The sequence below is a fragment of the Colias croceus genome, chromosome 8, assembly GCF_905220415.1.
Source record: "Colias croceus chromosome 8, ilColCroc2.1".
NCBI classification, from domain to species: domain Eukaryota; kingdom Metazoa; phylum Arthropoda; class Insecta; order Lepidoptera; family Pieridae; genus Colias; species Colias croceus.
This window is the reverse complement of record NC_059544.1, coordinates 958587-973431: the sequence shown is the minus strand read 5'-3', so window position 1 is coordinate 973431 and position 14845 is coordinate 958587. Positions and strand designations below refer to the sequence as shown.

Below are 14845 nucleotides of genomic sequence, written 5' to 3'. Positions count from 1 at the left end.
TGCGAGGAAACAGGTGAGGAAGCTGTAACATGCGAGGAAATAGGTGAGAAGCTGTAACATGAGGAAATAGGTAAGAAACCTGTAACATGCGAGGAAACAGGTGAAGAAGCTGTAACATGCGAGGAAACAGGTGAGGAAACAGGTGAGGAAGCTGTAACATGAAAGGAAATAGGTAAGAAACCAGTAACATGCGAGGAAACAGGTAAGAAACCAGTAACATGCGAGGAAACAGGTGAGGAAGGTGTAACATGCGAGGAAACAGGTAAGAAACCTGTAACGTGAGGAAACAGGTTAGAAACCTGTAACATGCGAGGAAACAGGTAAGAATCCTGTAACATGTGAGGAAATAGGTAAGAAACCTGTAACATGTGAGGAAATAGGTAAGAAACCTGTAACATGCGAGGAAACAGGTGAGGAAGCTGTAACATGAAAGGAAACAGATAAGAAACCTGTAACATGCGAGGAAACAGGTGAGGAAGCTGTAACATGAAAGGAAACAGATAAGAAACCTGTAACATGTGAAGAAATAAGTAAGAAACCTGTAACATGAAAGTAAATAGGTAAGAAACCAGTAACATGCGAGGAAACAGGTAAGAAACCAGTAACATGTGAAGAAATAGGAAATAAACCTGTAACATGCGAGGAAACAGGTGAGGAAGCTGTAATATGCGAGGAAACAGGTGAGGAAGCTGTAACATGCGAGGAAACAGGTGAGGAAGCTGTAACATGCGAGGAAATTTCCTTTCATGTTACAGCTTCCTCACCTTATTCCTCGTATGTTACAGGTTTCTTACCTGTTTCCTCGCATGTTACAGCTTCCTCACCTGTTTCCTCGCATGTTACAGTTTCCCATGTTACAGCTTCCTCACCTGTTTCCTCGCATGTAACAGGTTTCTTACCTATTTCCTCGCATGTTACTGGTTTTTTACCTGTTTCCTCGCATGTTACTGGTTCCTCACCTTATTCCTCGCATGTTACAGGTTTCTTACCTATTTCTTCACATGTTACTGGTTTCTTACCTGTTTCCTCGCATGTTACAGCTTCCTCACCTGTTTCCTCGCATGTTACAGTTTCCCATGTTACAGCTTCCTCACCTGTTTCCTCTCATGTTACAGCTTCCTCACCTGTTTCCTTTCATGTTACAGCTTCCTCACCTGTTTCCTTTCATGTTACAGCTTCCTCGCCTTATTCCTCGCATGTAACAGGTTTCTTACCTATTTCCTCGCATGTTACAGCTTCCTCACCTGTTTCCTCGCATGTTATAGCTTCCTCACCTGTTTCCTCGCATGTTACAGGTTTCTTACCTATTTCCTCACGTTACAGGTTTCTTACCTGTTTTCTTGCATGTTACTGGTTTCTTACCTGTTTCCTCGCATGTTACTGGTTTCTTACCTGTTTCCTCGCATGTTACTGAGGAAACAGGTAAGAAACCTGTAACATGCGAGGAAACAGGTAAGAAACCAGTTACATGCGAGGAAACAGGTAAGAAACCAGCAACATGTGAAGAAATTATCTGTTTCCTCGCATGTTACTGGTTTCTTACCTGTTTCCTCGCATGTTACAGCTTCCTCACCTGTTTCCTCGCATGTTACAGTTTCCCATGTTACAGCTTCCTCACCTGTTTCCTCGCATGTAACAGGTTTCTTACCTATTTCCTCGCATGTTACTGGTTTCTTACCTGTTTCCTCGCATGTTACTGGTTTCTTACCTGTTTCCTCGCATGTAACAGCTTCCTCACCTGTTTCCTCGCATGTTACAGTTTCCCATGTTACAGCTTCCTCACCTGTTTCCTCTCATGTTACAGCTTCCTCACCTGTTTCCTCGCATGTTACAGGTTTCTTACCTATTTCCTCACGTTACAGTTACCTTACCTGTTTCCTCTCATGTTACAGCTTCCTCACCTTATTCCTCGCATGTTACAGGTTTCTTACCTATTTCTTCACATGTTACTGGTTTCTTACCTGTTTCCTCGCATGTTACAGCTTCCTCACCTGTTTCCTCGCATGTTACAGTTTCCCATGTTACAGCTTCCTCACCTGTTTCCTCTCATGTTACAGCTTCCTCACCTGTTTCCTTTCATGTTACAGCTTCCTCGCCTTATTCCTCGCATGTTACAGCTTCCTCACCTGTTTCCTCGCATGTAACAGGTTTCTTACCTATTTCCTCGCATGTTACAGCTTCCTCACCTGTTTCCTCGCATGTTATAGCTTCCTCACCTGTTTCCTCGCATGTTACAGGTTTCTTACCTATTTCCTCACGTTACAGGTTTCTTACCTATATCCTCACGTTACAGGTTTCTTACCTGTTTTCTTGCATGTTACTGGTTTCTTACCTGTTTCCTCGCATGTTACTGGTTTCTTACCTGTTTCCTCGCTTGTTGCTTCCTCACCTGTTTCCTCGCATGTTACAGCTTCCTCACCTGTTTCCTCGCATGTTACAGGTTTCTTACCTATTTGCTCGCATGTTACAGGTTTCTTACCTGTTTCCTCGCATGTTACAGCTTCCTCACCTGTTTCCTCTCATGTTACAGCTTCCTCACCTGTTTCCTTTCATGTTACAGCTTCCTCACCTTATTCCTCGCATGTTACAGGTTTCTTACCTGTTTCCTCGCATGTTACTGGTTTCTTACCTGTTTCCTCGCATGTTACTGAGGAAACAGGTAAGAATCCTGTAACATGTGAGGAAATAGGTAAGAAACCAGTAACATGCGAGGAAACAGGTAAGAAACCTGTAACATGCGAGGAATAAGGTGAGGAAGCTGTAACATGAGAGGAAACAGGTAAGAAACCAGTAACATGCGAGGAAACAGGTGAGGAAGCTGTAACATGTTACAGGTTTCTTACCTATTTCCTCACATAATACAGGTTTCTTACCTGTTTCCTCGCATGTTACAGCTTCCTCACCTGTTTTCTTGCATGTTACAGCTTCCTCACCTGTTTCCTCGCATGTTACAGCTTCCTCACCTGTTTCCTCTCATGTTACAGCTTCCGCACCTTATTCCTCGCATGTTACAGGTTTCTTACCTGTTTCCTCGCATGTTACAGCTTCCTCACCTGTTCCCTCGCATGTTACAGTTATCTCACCCGTTTCCTCGCATGTTACAGCTTCCTCACCTGTTTCCTCGCATGTTACAGGTTTCTTACCTGTTTCCTCGCATGTTACTGAGGAAACAGGTAAGAAACCTGTAACGTGAGGAAATAGGTAAGAAACCTGTAACATGCGAGGAAACAGGTGAGGAAGCTGTAACATGCGAGGAAACAGGTGAGGAAGCTGAAACATGCGAGGAAACAGGTAAGAAACCTGTAACATGTGAGGAAATAGGTAAGAAACCTGTAACATGCGAGGAAATGGTAAGAAACCTGTAACATGCGAGGAATAAGGTGAGAAAGCTGTAACATGAAAGGAAACAGGTGAGAAAGCTGTAACATGCAAGAAAACAGGTGAGGAAGCTGTAACATGCGAGGAAACAGGTAAGAAACCTGTATTATGTGAGGAAATAGGTAAGAAACCTGTAACATGCGAGGAAATGGTAAGAAACCTGTAACATGTTACAGCTTCCTCACCTGTTTCCTCGCATGTTACATCTTCCTAACTTGTTTCCTCGGATGTTACAGCTTCCTCACCTGTTTCCTCGCATGTTACAGCTTCCACACCTGTTTCCTCGCATGTTACAGCTTCCTCACCTATTTCCTCGCATGTTACAGCTTCCTCACCTGTTTCCTCTCATGTTACAGCTTCCTCACCTTATTCCTAGCATGTTACAGGTTTCTTACCTATTTCTTCACATGTTACAGGTTTCTTACCTGTTTCCTCGCATGTTACAGCTTCCTCACCTGTTCCCTCGCATGTTACAGTTATCTCACCCGTTTCCTCTCAAGTTACAGCTTCCTCACCTTATTCCTCGCATGTTACAGCTTCCTCACCTGTTTCCTCGCATGTTACAGCTTCCTCACCTGTTCCCTCGCATGTTACAGTTATCTCACCCGTTTCCTCTCATGTTACAGCTTCCTCACCCGTTTCCTCGCATGTTACAGGTTTCTTACCTATTTTCTCGCATATTACTTGTTTCTTACCTGTTTCCTCGCATGTAAAGGTTTCTTACCTCTTTCCTCGCATGTTACAGCTTCCTCACCTGTTTCCTCGCTTGTTACAGCTTCCTCACCTGTTTCCTTGCATGTTACAGCTTCCTCACCTGTTTCCTCGCATGTTACAGCATCCTCACCTGTTTCCTCGCATGTTACAGCTTCCTCACCTGTTTCCTTGCATGTTACAGCTTCCTCACCTGTTTCCTCGCATGTCACAGCTTCTTCACCTGCTTTCTCTGGTGTTACACCTTTCTGACCTGTTTCCTCGCATGAGCCTCCTCACCTGTTCCTGCATTTTACAGGTTTCTTACCTGTTTCCCAACATGTTACAGTTCTCTGAACTTATTATCTTGTAACAGATCCCTCACAAGTTACACACACCTGGTCACGCGCGGTGCGCTCTGTACCGGCGTCTGTACCGCCGCAGCGGACAGCGGCCGGCGTGCCGCTCGTACGGGCCGTGCTCACAAGCAGGCGCTGTACACTCCCCACGCGCGATACACACGCGTTCCCGTAACCCGAAGTGCTCTCGCCCGCGTGATAGAGAGAGACAGTCGCGGCGTTTGGTCGCGTCGCTCCAGTCGCACACGCAAGTGCAGATGCCGTTGGTTATACGGCTCCGGAAGAAGCCGGGGCATGTGCATCTGTAAGATAAGTTGATGAACAAGATGTATGGATAGTGATAAGGAGTTAGGGAAAATATCGAGTATCAAAATAAAATAATGCTGAAGATTAGACTTTATATGGTGTGGTGGTAATCAGTTGAAAATCAGTTCCGATAAATTCATCTAATTTTATGTTATGATTTTTCTGAAGCTATCGATTATGTGGAAGACAAAATATTATTTAGAAAATACAATTTTAATGGAATAAATAATAATACTAAAGATTTGATGGCCTCTTTTTTATCTAAACAACTTCAAAAGTTACCATTAGTCGGGAAAATCTTATCAAGTACAATTTGGACATAATAATATGTTCCCACAAGGTTCTACTCTAGGTCCGTTTTTACTTTTAATGTCGACTATTTTACATCAAAAATATTTTTTTATTAGAACTTCTTAACTTATAGACCGATTCTGATGTTTTTGACATGGTTTCGATACAAAAATTGACCATAATATGTATTACCTCTTTAACAAAGGTGGAGAAGTTTGATCTTCATCTCGCACAGACGGTTCATCAGTGGGCGCTCGCCAGTCGTTCTGCCGTTCCCTGAAGTCACGTGTCCGTTCCGTCCTATCAATCCGATCTGTCCGATCCGTCCGATCGATTCTATCTATCCGATCGATCCGATCAAGTCGTGTTCTAGCTGTGCTTTGTAACGTGTCTTTGGATACACAGGCGCATCTTGTGTGGTTGAAGAAGAGCATTCGAGCCGCTGTCAGGTTACCGTCTGCTTTGTTTAGCTGGAAGATTTGGGGTATTTTGTTAGATAACTTTGACCGTGTTATAGTTATTTTTGCAATTCCATCTAATTTAGCCTCCTTTCTCAAAATGTTACTGTTGTAAAGTTGTTGTAAATCATCAGATATTGAATGTGACAAATGTTTTTTTGCCGGATGAGGTTTCCATTTAATTATGCACTGAAGCAAACCATCCGTAGACATAATATTATGCTGAATAAGGTTAACCTTTTGGAGTTTTAAATAAATGTTTTAGAACAGGATAAAGCTCCACTTACCGGGTAAGGGATCGCTAAGAATAAAATTACGATTGTCTCAATAAATCTGCTGGCCCTGAACTTACACTTAATGAAGATAGGGAAACACTCTTCAAAACAAGCTCATTCTTAAACGAGGTAATTTTAATAAAAGTTGAATACTTACAAAGAAAGGTATAGCGACGTATTTTCCATCAACGGGCGCACAAACCTCTGCCTCGTTGTAACAGCAGCCGGAGTCTGGTGCACAGCGGTGGAGTTGTACACATGGGGGCGTGTATCTGAAAATATATATATAATAATCATATATTAAAGTAACCATTATTTTTCGAACACTGATTGTGTTAAAACAAACGAATATTTTGCATAAGACAGTATTTGGATAAAAAAATTCTATAAATTTTCCCTAATTCGATAGTTGTTCGAACTGCTAGAATGAGGAAACCGATCAAAACTGGATACTGGTAGATTCGGTCCACAGAAGAATCGGCAGGAAGATTTGCGTACCCTACACGGGTACGCAAATCTTCGAAGGGACTAAACATTCAAAAAGACGAGTTAAAAGAAGAATGAGGAGACTTGAGATTCATGATTGTTTATTTTCCTTTATATATTATGCAGAAAAAAAAATATTTCTTCAATAGAAAATTAAAAAAGCTTCATCTCGCGAAGAAAAATTGCTGCATGGCTGGGCACCAAGAAAAATTACCTGCAATAGAATACTTTGATCGGAAAATTTTACAGCATAGTCATATGAGTCTACTTACACAGTATCAGCAGCTGGCGCTAGTTTCCTCACAGTGAGCCAGCGCGGCTGCGGCGTCAGACATTTGTAAGCTCGAACCACGGAAGCCATGTTTGTTAGCACCCCTTTACGGATAGCTACCCTTTCTTCTGCAGTTGCCTGGGCTGAGGGTAAAAGATGTTTAGAAGTTCAATGACCTAGATTTATCTAGTCTCGAATTATCAAGTCTAGGTTAGGTCTAGTGCTTTGAATGCAAAATCTACGCATACCAAGGGTTAGAGCTCATTTACAGATTACTGTTCCCGTTTACCCGATCGTATACCGTTCAGCGAAAGGCTGTCGGTGTAGAGTTATTTAGAAGTTTGGATTATGATAATGGTCTTAGATCATAGGAGATGCTGTTGTTAAAAATGTAACACTGAACTTAATACAATATCGGCTGAAAAACAGGCTCTTAAGAGTTGTGAATTTATTGTATTAATGGGATATCTTATAATAAATTTCAACCACTGAGACGTTTTAGGCACTGAAGTATGTAGAAAATTTAATCATTTGAAATATAAAAGAATAACAATGATTTTTCTCAAAAAATCGTCCCTGTACTCAAGCCTTCATAGCTTAAAAAGTACTTACAGTCATCCAAAATCCTCGGCCTCTCATTGGTCGCAGCGATAGGGTCTACAGCAGATACTATAGTATGTCTATACCCATCCAGTCTCGTGAACGCTGACGGTGTTACACCAAGCATGGGTTTGGCTGTGGAACTGATGTCGTCCTCTATTGGATCCCATTCTTCACCAACGTCGTTCGCGTAATCACCATCGCTGAGCTCTGGATCATCCTGGAATGATGAATTTAAAGGATGATCATTTATGAAATTGTAATAAGTTATTGAAATTCATACTTGGATTGCTATTGCAGGAAGTATATTTTAAGAAATATTTTCATGCAGGGACAAAATTTTGTAGGTTTTATTATAACAGTTTTAAATTATGGGCAAAATGTTTATAGTATAATAAATGCGAAAACAATACAATCCTATCCGGCCCACCCGGTCAGAGATATATTTAAAAAAATACATTAAAATAATTTGAAGAATTGGCGAAGATGCTTTAAGAGTTGTAAAGTCCTCCAATGATCATACAGTCGTACTAGTGCCTAGTTGCTGTTTTATTTAACAATATTTTCTCAGTGCTCTTGCAATACAAATTTCATCCAAATATACGATTTATCCGTAAAAGCATTACAGACAGAATTATAATATTAGCAAACATGAAAGAATTCAAGTGTTAAAACAGTTCTGGTTAACATATCCGCTGATCGCCATTACTGTATTTGTAATGAATATAATTAGCTCCCAATAACTTAAACATAATATGACTCATTGCAATGCACAGGAATAGACCGGTGCCTGCTTCTTTCCATATTGATTCCGTTTTTAAGTTACAGTGAGTATATGTGAATTTATTCATATATGGATATGCAAATAAATTTTGGTTTTAAAATCGAAAAGTTTTCCTCGCGAATTGTATTATTTCTTTGTTACCCATTGTATACAGATTGATACGCTTGGTTTGGATCGCCTTTTGCACGACGTGTCATGAAAATTTTCAGATTCTTATAATTTAATCGTAACCTAAAATTGTCCATATTAACCTAAACCTACTTTTTCGTGTCCACTAACATTAGCTATGTCCCATGCACCGTATGAAAAGTCATTGTTATCAATACTAATTAAACTGTGAATAATAATACCTATAATTATTATATAATATATCACAAATAAGAAAAAAACAACGATCATCACAGAAAAAAGCAAATATACAAGGTAAGTATTTACTATTTAGTAGAATGGTAGGTGCCCTCCCGATCGTAAAATTGAAGTAACATCCCAATATCCCATCTATAGGGATTATTCTATAAGAATGTAATTATCCTCTAGAGTCAGAATATATCAAAACACACCAGCATTTCGAGTTGAACGATAAAACGGCAATAAAAAAGATGAAAGCTTTCTGCCAGAGCTGCTGTTTAAAGTTTACGACTATTATATTAGCGGAATGTTTAAGCATAATACAACCTGCTCGTTTTAAATGGATATCAGAGAATGCGTTTAGAGATCTTAAAAATGTATAAGTTAATTCCATTGTCATAAGGTTACAGATAGACTAAAAATTTTAATTTGTATAACCAAACGATTTGATATGGTAGCGACTTTTAAAAGTTTAAGGCAGATAGATATATTTAGTTACCTATAAATAATTTTACTATGAGTTCCTGGATACGGACAACTACTATTTCTGCCAGATAGGTTACTGTGCTAAAGATGTGTAGAATTCTCGTTAAAATACCAACAATTTACCTACAAATAAATCATACGGACTCTACAATACTTAATGATAAGATTAAATTTCAATTTTTTATGACTTTTAAGTTATAGATTTGATAGCTTATTCAATAGCTATAAAAGCAATGGTACAATAAACGTCAATCAATGAATCGTAAAATCTATAATAGTCTGTAAATGACCATATACAGAATTATACGTAGGTAACGAACATTATAAAACAAACATATTACATGAATGCGTTTATATGACACTACCATAGGCGTTCCATCAAAATATTGCAAAACTAGTATTTCTCAATTTATCCAACAATTTTGTTATTGTAGTGTTTGACCTCATATGTGCAATAAAATGAACGGATTACATTTACCTACGCACTGCCTACGTCAATATATTAGTGTAAAGAAACTTAAGCAACTCGAAATGACGAAAATTTTGGAGGCTGCACTTTTATAGAGGTAAATAGAAGATGCGTTATGTAAATTGGAAAATGTCAAGTGTTACATTTATATAGTGTTAAAAAGATCTAGGTTAACACTTTTAGCCACATGTGGTTAGGTTATCCCAAATATTTAATATTCTTACAAATTTATAATATTTAATCCATTTTACTAATCTATATTCTATACTATTATTATAAAGCTGAACAGTTTGTTTGTTTGAACTCGATAATCTCAGGAACTACTGGTCCGATTTGAAAAATTATTTCGGTGTTAGATAGCCAATTTATCGAGGAAGGCTATATACCTATTATCATTACGCTACCAACCAACCAACGCGACCAACAGGAGCGGAGCCACGCGGGTGAAACTGCGAAGCACAGCTAGTAACTAATAAGGTTTTACTATTTTAGTCACTTTAAAATATTTAAATGTACAAACAATACATAAATGGTAACTTAAAACCATGATATCCGTTTTTAAAATAAATGTTCTAATATTAGGTATATCGAGGAAAATAACCTTTAATTCTATAACTATTTAATAGCTATTACATAGCATATTAAACATGATAAATATGAATTAATATCCTTATAATATCAGAATTAAAACCACATTGTATATTAATTATTTCAAATACAATTCATATTTTCCTCATAGTTAAAACATCGAAAATTTTATTCCTTACAAAAACGCTATTATCTATATTGCATTAAGGAAAAAGGAAATATCATTAAAGTACCCTATGATATATAAAAGAGCATATAAAAGAGCTAGATACGTTACCCGCTCTCTATTTTGGCAAGAAAAAACTCAGGTAAGTGCCCGAGTTTCACTTAGTCACGCACCATTCAGCGTCGTGGCTGGACGTTCTTTTTGTATTATAATCGGTAGTTGTTATTACGAAGTACATGAGTGAGACATGTATTATGTCTCGTGCGTGAGAGTGAAAGAGAGAACAACTGTATTGGTGATAATGCGTTAAGGGTAATGCGTAAGTAGGTATGTATTAATTACGCTGTTTTTAGTGCAATGATGTTGGCGTATGCCGCGTCTACTAGTATAATAGGTCATTAAAGTATCTACCATTATTACACGAACCTTTCATGGTTTTGAGAAAGGCTCAATTCAACAACTCCGTGACTATTTTTTAAATCAACGTCAATATTTTATGGATACCTACTTTATTGCCAAATCAACATTATCATTTAGAAACAGAAATATTAAAAAATAAATAAGCAAATAGTTTACTATCTGTTTTCACGGTACCTATATAAACAAAAAAAAATCACAAATATCGGCCAAGCCATTTGGGCGGAGTCTGACAAGTACAAGGTATTTACATTATAAAAAGAAATATAATTTTTTAACAAATAAAACTTTTATTTTCATACTATAGGTCCGCCCCGGCTTCGTCCGTGGTACATATTTCGCAATAAAAGGTAGCCTTTGTCCTTTCTCGGGTATCAAAATATCTCCATACCAAATATCATGCAAATTGGTTCAGTAGTTTAGGCGTGAGTTATAACAGACAGACAGACAGAGTTACTTTCGCATTTATAATATTAGTATGGATTCCAATATACCATTCTTTTGATTTTTTTATTTCCATCCACGAGAGTTTAATTTTACATCAAAGGTCAAAACTATAATAATATATAAGCAATTAATGTTTGTCTGTCGGCATGTTTAATGTGCGATAACCCGTAATCTCTATTTTGCTAATGTACCGACGATTAGATATCAAGTTCCCTACAAGTTAAGATTAATGTCCCATTCTTAGCATTGATACTTCATCTTGGAGAAATTCTAGAGAAATTAATGTCAATGTATGGGGAATTAATTAAAATATATGTTAGGCTATTCTTATAGTTAATTATTATTAAAGTACTTATGCAGTTTTCACTTAGTTGTTTTCTCTTGAGATATAATAGAAGTCCATTCAAAATATATTTAAAATAATAAATGTCGGCCTGTTTTCCGCTTAAATAGCCCAATATTTTCCATAGTGATAAAAAGAAGGACGTAAGGTATTTTAATAATACCTCTGTGTAATAGTATTGTATATCAAATGTAGATGTACTAATAGGAAAATTAAATAATTATGCGCGGATATTAGTTAAATGTACTGTATACAAAGGTTATCGATTTAGCATATTATATGCATATTTAGGAATTCCCACGAGTCTTAAGATACTTCAAAAGTGAAACTTCTTTACGCGCGTTGAGAGAAAAATTTCTTTATCGTGTCATGGCAATACCGTGACATCTAAATACAGTTAAGGCGACGATTTTTGTTAAATCTTGCCAAAGACGTTTCACTTCTGACACGTGTGCTCGGCACACACGCTCTTTTTTATATAGCATGAGCATATGAATAGGCATTATGCACTATGTCGAATGCATCAGTAATATGCTTATAAGACACAATAGGGCCCAAAAAGAAATGAGCGACAAACTCAATACGGGAGACATTGGTCTCGCAGGAGAGAAAAAGCCTATTTTTGTGATGGAACATTTATCGCCCACCAATAAAGCTTTACACGCAGCCGCACGACAAAAAGCGAAACAGCATAATTATAAATTTGTCTGGGTTAGAGGCGGTAAGATTTTTGTTCGAAAAGCAGAAAATACTGACTTTCTCTACATTAAGGACATGAATTCTTTAGATAAAATAAAGTAATCAGTATTTTTTTTTTGTGTACTTTGAGCATGCAATGTTGTATAGACGTGTTAAAATTCAGTTATTTAAATATGTACTGAACAATTTTGATATTATAATTTTGACTGAAACTTGGTTGAACGATGGAATATTCAACTCGGAATTGTTCGATGGTAGATATTCTGTTTACAGGAGGGATAGACATGATAGCCTAGCGTCTCAAAAGAAAGACGGTGGAGGAGTTCTAATAGCAGTAAATAACTGTTTTAGTTCTAAACAAATAAAAACATGGCAAAGTCCTCTATCTGAAGATTTATGGGTCATAGTTGAAGTTAAACGCGGTACCCGTTCTTACAAATGTGCCTTATGTGTGGTTTATCTACCTCCTCCTGTGACCAGGGTATCACTTGAAAATTTCTTGGATAATTGTAGTACAGTTATTGAGCATTGCACATTTCCGAAGCTTATAATAGGCGATTTTAACATTGGATGTATAGATTGGAAATTGGTTGACGATCCCAACTACACTTTACCAGGTATAGCACAAACTTTAGTAGATTTCCATTACTTAAACAATCTTAAACAATTAAATTTTAATGTAAACATTGGTAACAAAGTTTTAGATTTAGTGCTTACAGATATAGGTAATTGTAAGGTAGAAAGTACATCCTCGGCTCTTAGTAAAATAGATTTGCAACATCCTCCAATATTGATTAAAATTGATACGTCATTCAAAATTACAAACTGCCTTGCCTCGAATCCCACTAAGTTGAAATATAATTTTTTTAAAGCAAATTACGTCGAAATTAATAAAACTCTATATGATACAGATTGGAAGAGTGTTTTGAATAATTGTAAAGATGTGAATGAGATGGTCGAAGCATTTTATGCATATATTGATGATATTATTAGAATAACCGTCCCCTACTTTCCTGTTAGGAGTAAAAAATATCCACCTTGGTTTTCACATAATCTTATAAAAAGACTGAGAGAAAAGGAGAAGTTAAGAAAGCGTTATAAAAAGTATAAAAATCCACTAGATAACTTAGAATACAAATTACTAAAGAAACGCTGTGATAAATTACTTATGCAATGCTATAACGCGTATATGATCAAAACAGAGGCTCAATTGAGACAGAACCCCAAAAAATTTTGGGCTTACATTCACTCACGCAAAAACAATAACCAGAACTTTCCATCATCGATGACCTACAATAATGAGAGTTCCAGTAACGGTATAAGAATTTGTAACATGTTTGGGGCATATTTCTCATCTGTTCATAGTAGTGTAACGACAAACCCAAGTACCTCATCCACCAAAAACCTTACTCGCACATCTGACTCATTTGCATGTATTAAAATATCGCGGAAAGAATTACTCCACGACCTAATTAACCTACGGATTGACAAGGGATCTGGCTATGATGGCGTACCGAATATTTTCATCAGGAAATGTGCAAAGACATTAGTTGAGCCCTTACTTACCATCTATAACCGTTCATTAAGCACAGGCACATTCCCTGCGACTTGTAAAGTGGCTAAGGTTGTGCCTATTTATAAAAGTGACGATAACTCCAATATAGAAAATTACAGGCCTATTTCGGTACTTTGTGCATTTGGTAAAATACTAGAATCATTCGTTAGTCGTAAATTACAGGATTATTTTAAACCCTATATCTCCAGCCACCAGCACGGATTCATTAAAATGAGATCAACCACTACAAATCTTGTCACCTATCTTGATAGCATTGCACAGGCATTAGATATGGGAAAACAAGTACATGTTATTTACACAGACCTTAGCAAAGCCTTTGACAAGGTACCGCATCACGTACTTGCTTCAAAATGTGAGGAATATGGTTTAGCAGGTTCACTTTTGCAATGGCTCAAATCATACATACAGGGAAGATCATTCTACGTAGTTCTTAATGGATTTGAATCAATGAAATATACTATTACCTCTGGAGTTCCCCAAGGTTCAAATTTAGGCCCTATACTCTTTAACATATTTGTTAACGATATTACCCAATGCATATATAGCTCGACCCCCTTCATGTATGCAGATGATCTGAAGTTACTGAAGGTCATTGAATCACCATCAGATTGTGTTACCCTACAAAACGACGTGGATAGAATCGTGACCTGGTGCAAAAGTCACAACATGATACTGAACACTAAAAAATGTTTTCATATGAATTTTTGTCGTAGGGTCAGTGGTCTTATCTCGCACGATTATGTTATTAACAACACCGCTATTAATGAAGTCGACACTATTAGAGATTTGGGTATATTGGTGGACAAAAAGTTAACTTTTTTACCGCAGATAGATGACGTAGTAAAAAGAGCTTCAAAAACTTTAGGCTTTGTTACTCGTAATACAAAAATGTTTAAAAATACCCAAACAAAAATTATCTTATACAACTCTATAGTAAGAAGTATAGTAGAATACGGTTCTGTTGTCTGGCGCCCACACTACGCAACACATATCCTCAGATTAGAGCGTATTCAACGCAGGTTTACAAACCATTTAGTGTTCTGCGCAGGCGAATCAAAAAAGCTGAAATCGTATGAAAGCCGACTGAAAAAGTTTAATATGATATCGTTGGAACAACGCAGAGATCTGTTGGATATGGTTTTTCTGTACAAAGTCTTTCAAAATGCTATTGACTGTGAGAAGCTACTTAATCAATTTAAATTCAATATCCCTAAGCATTATCCAAGGAAACAAATTACGAACTTGCTATTTGCACGTCAAAACAGAACTGTTCTGGGTCGCAACTCCCCCATTCCTAGACTATGCACCTTACACAATAAATATAGCAACTCAGTGGATATTTTCTCAGACTCCCTCTATAAGTTTCGGAAAACAATGCTTAACATTATGACTTAATTCTTTTTCAAAT

The 14845-nt window shown here is 37.4% G+C and overlaps 1 protein-coding gene across 1 annotated transcript in view; it reads right to left on the bottom strand.

Moving 5' to 3' along the window:
• LOC123693670 overlaps positions 1-14845 on the bottom strand; it is a 40214-nt gene that overhangs the window by 20006 nt on the left and 5363 nt on the right. Inside the window, exons 2-6 of the mRNA XM_045638862.1 lie at positions 7127-7334; positions 6516-6657; positions 5915-6029; positions 5217-5494; positions 4467-4729 (exon numbers count right to left, since the gene is read on the bottom strand). Coding sequence (XP_045494818.1) covers positions 4471-4729; positions 5217-5494; positions 5915-6029; positions 6516-6657; positions 7127-7334 — 1002 coding nt within the window. The 3' untranslated portion in view covers positions 4467-4470. The remainder of the gene's footprint in view (positions 1-4466; positions 4730-5216; positions 5495-5914; positions 6030-6515; positions 6658-7126; positions 7335-14845) is intronic.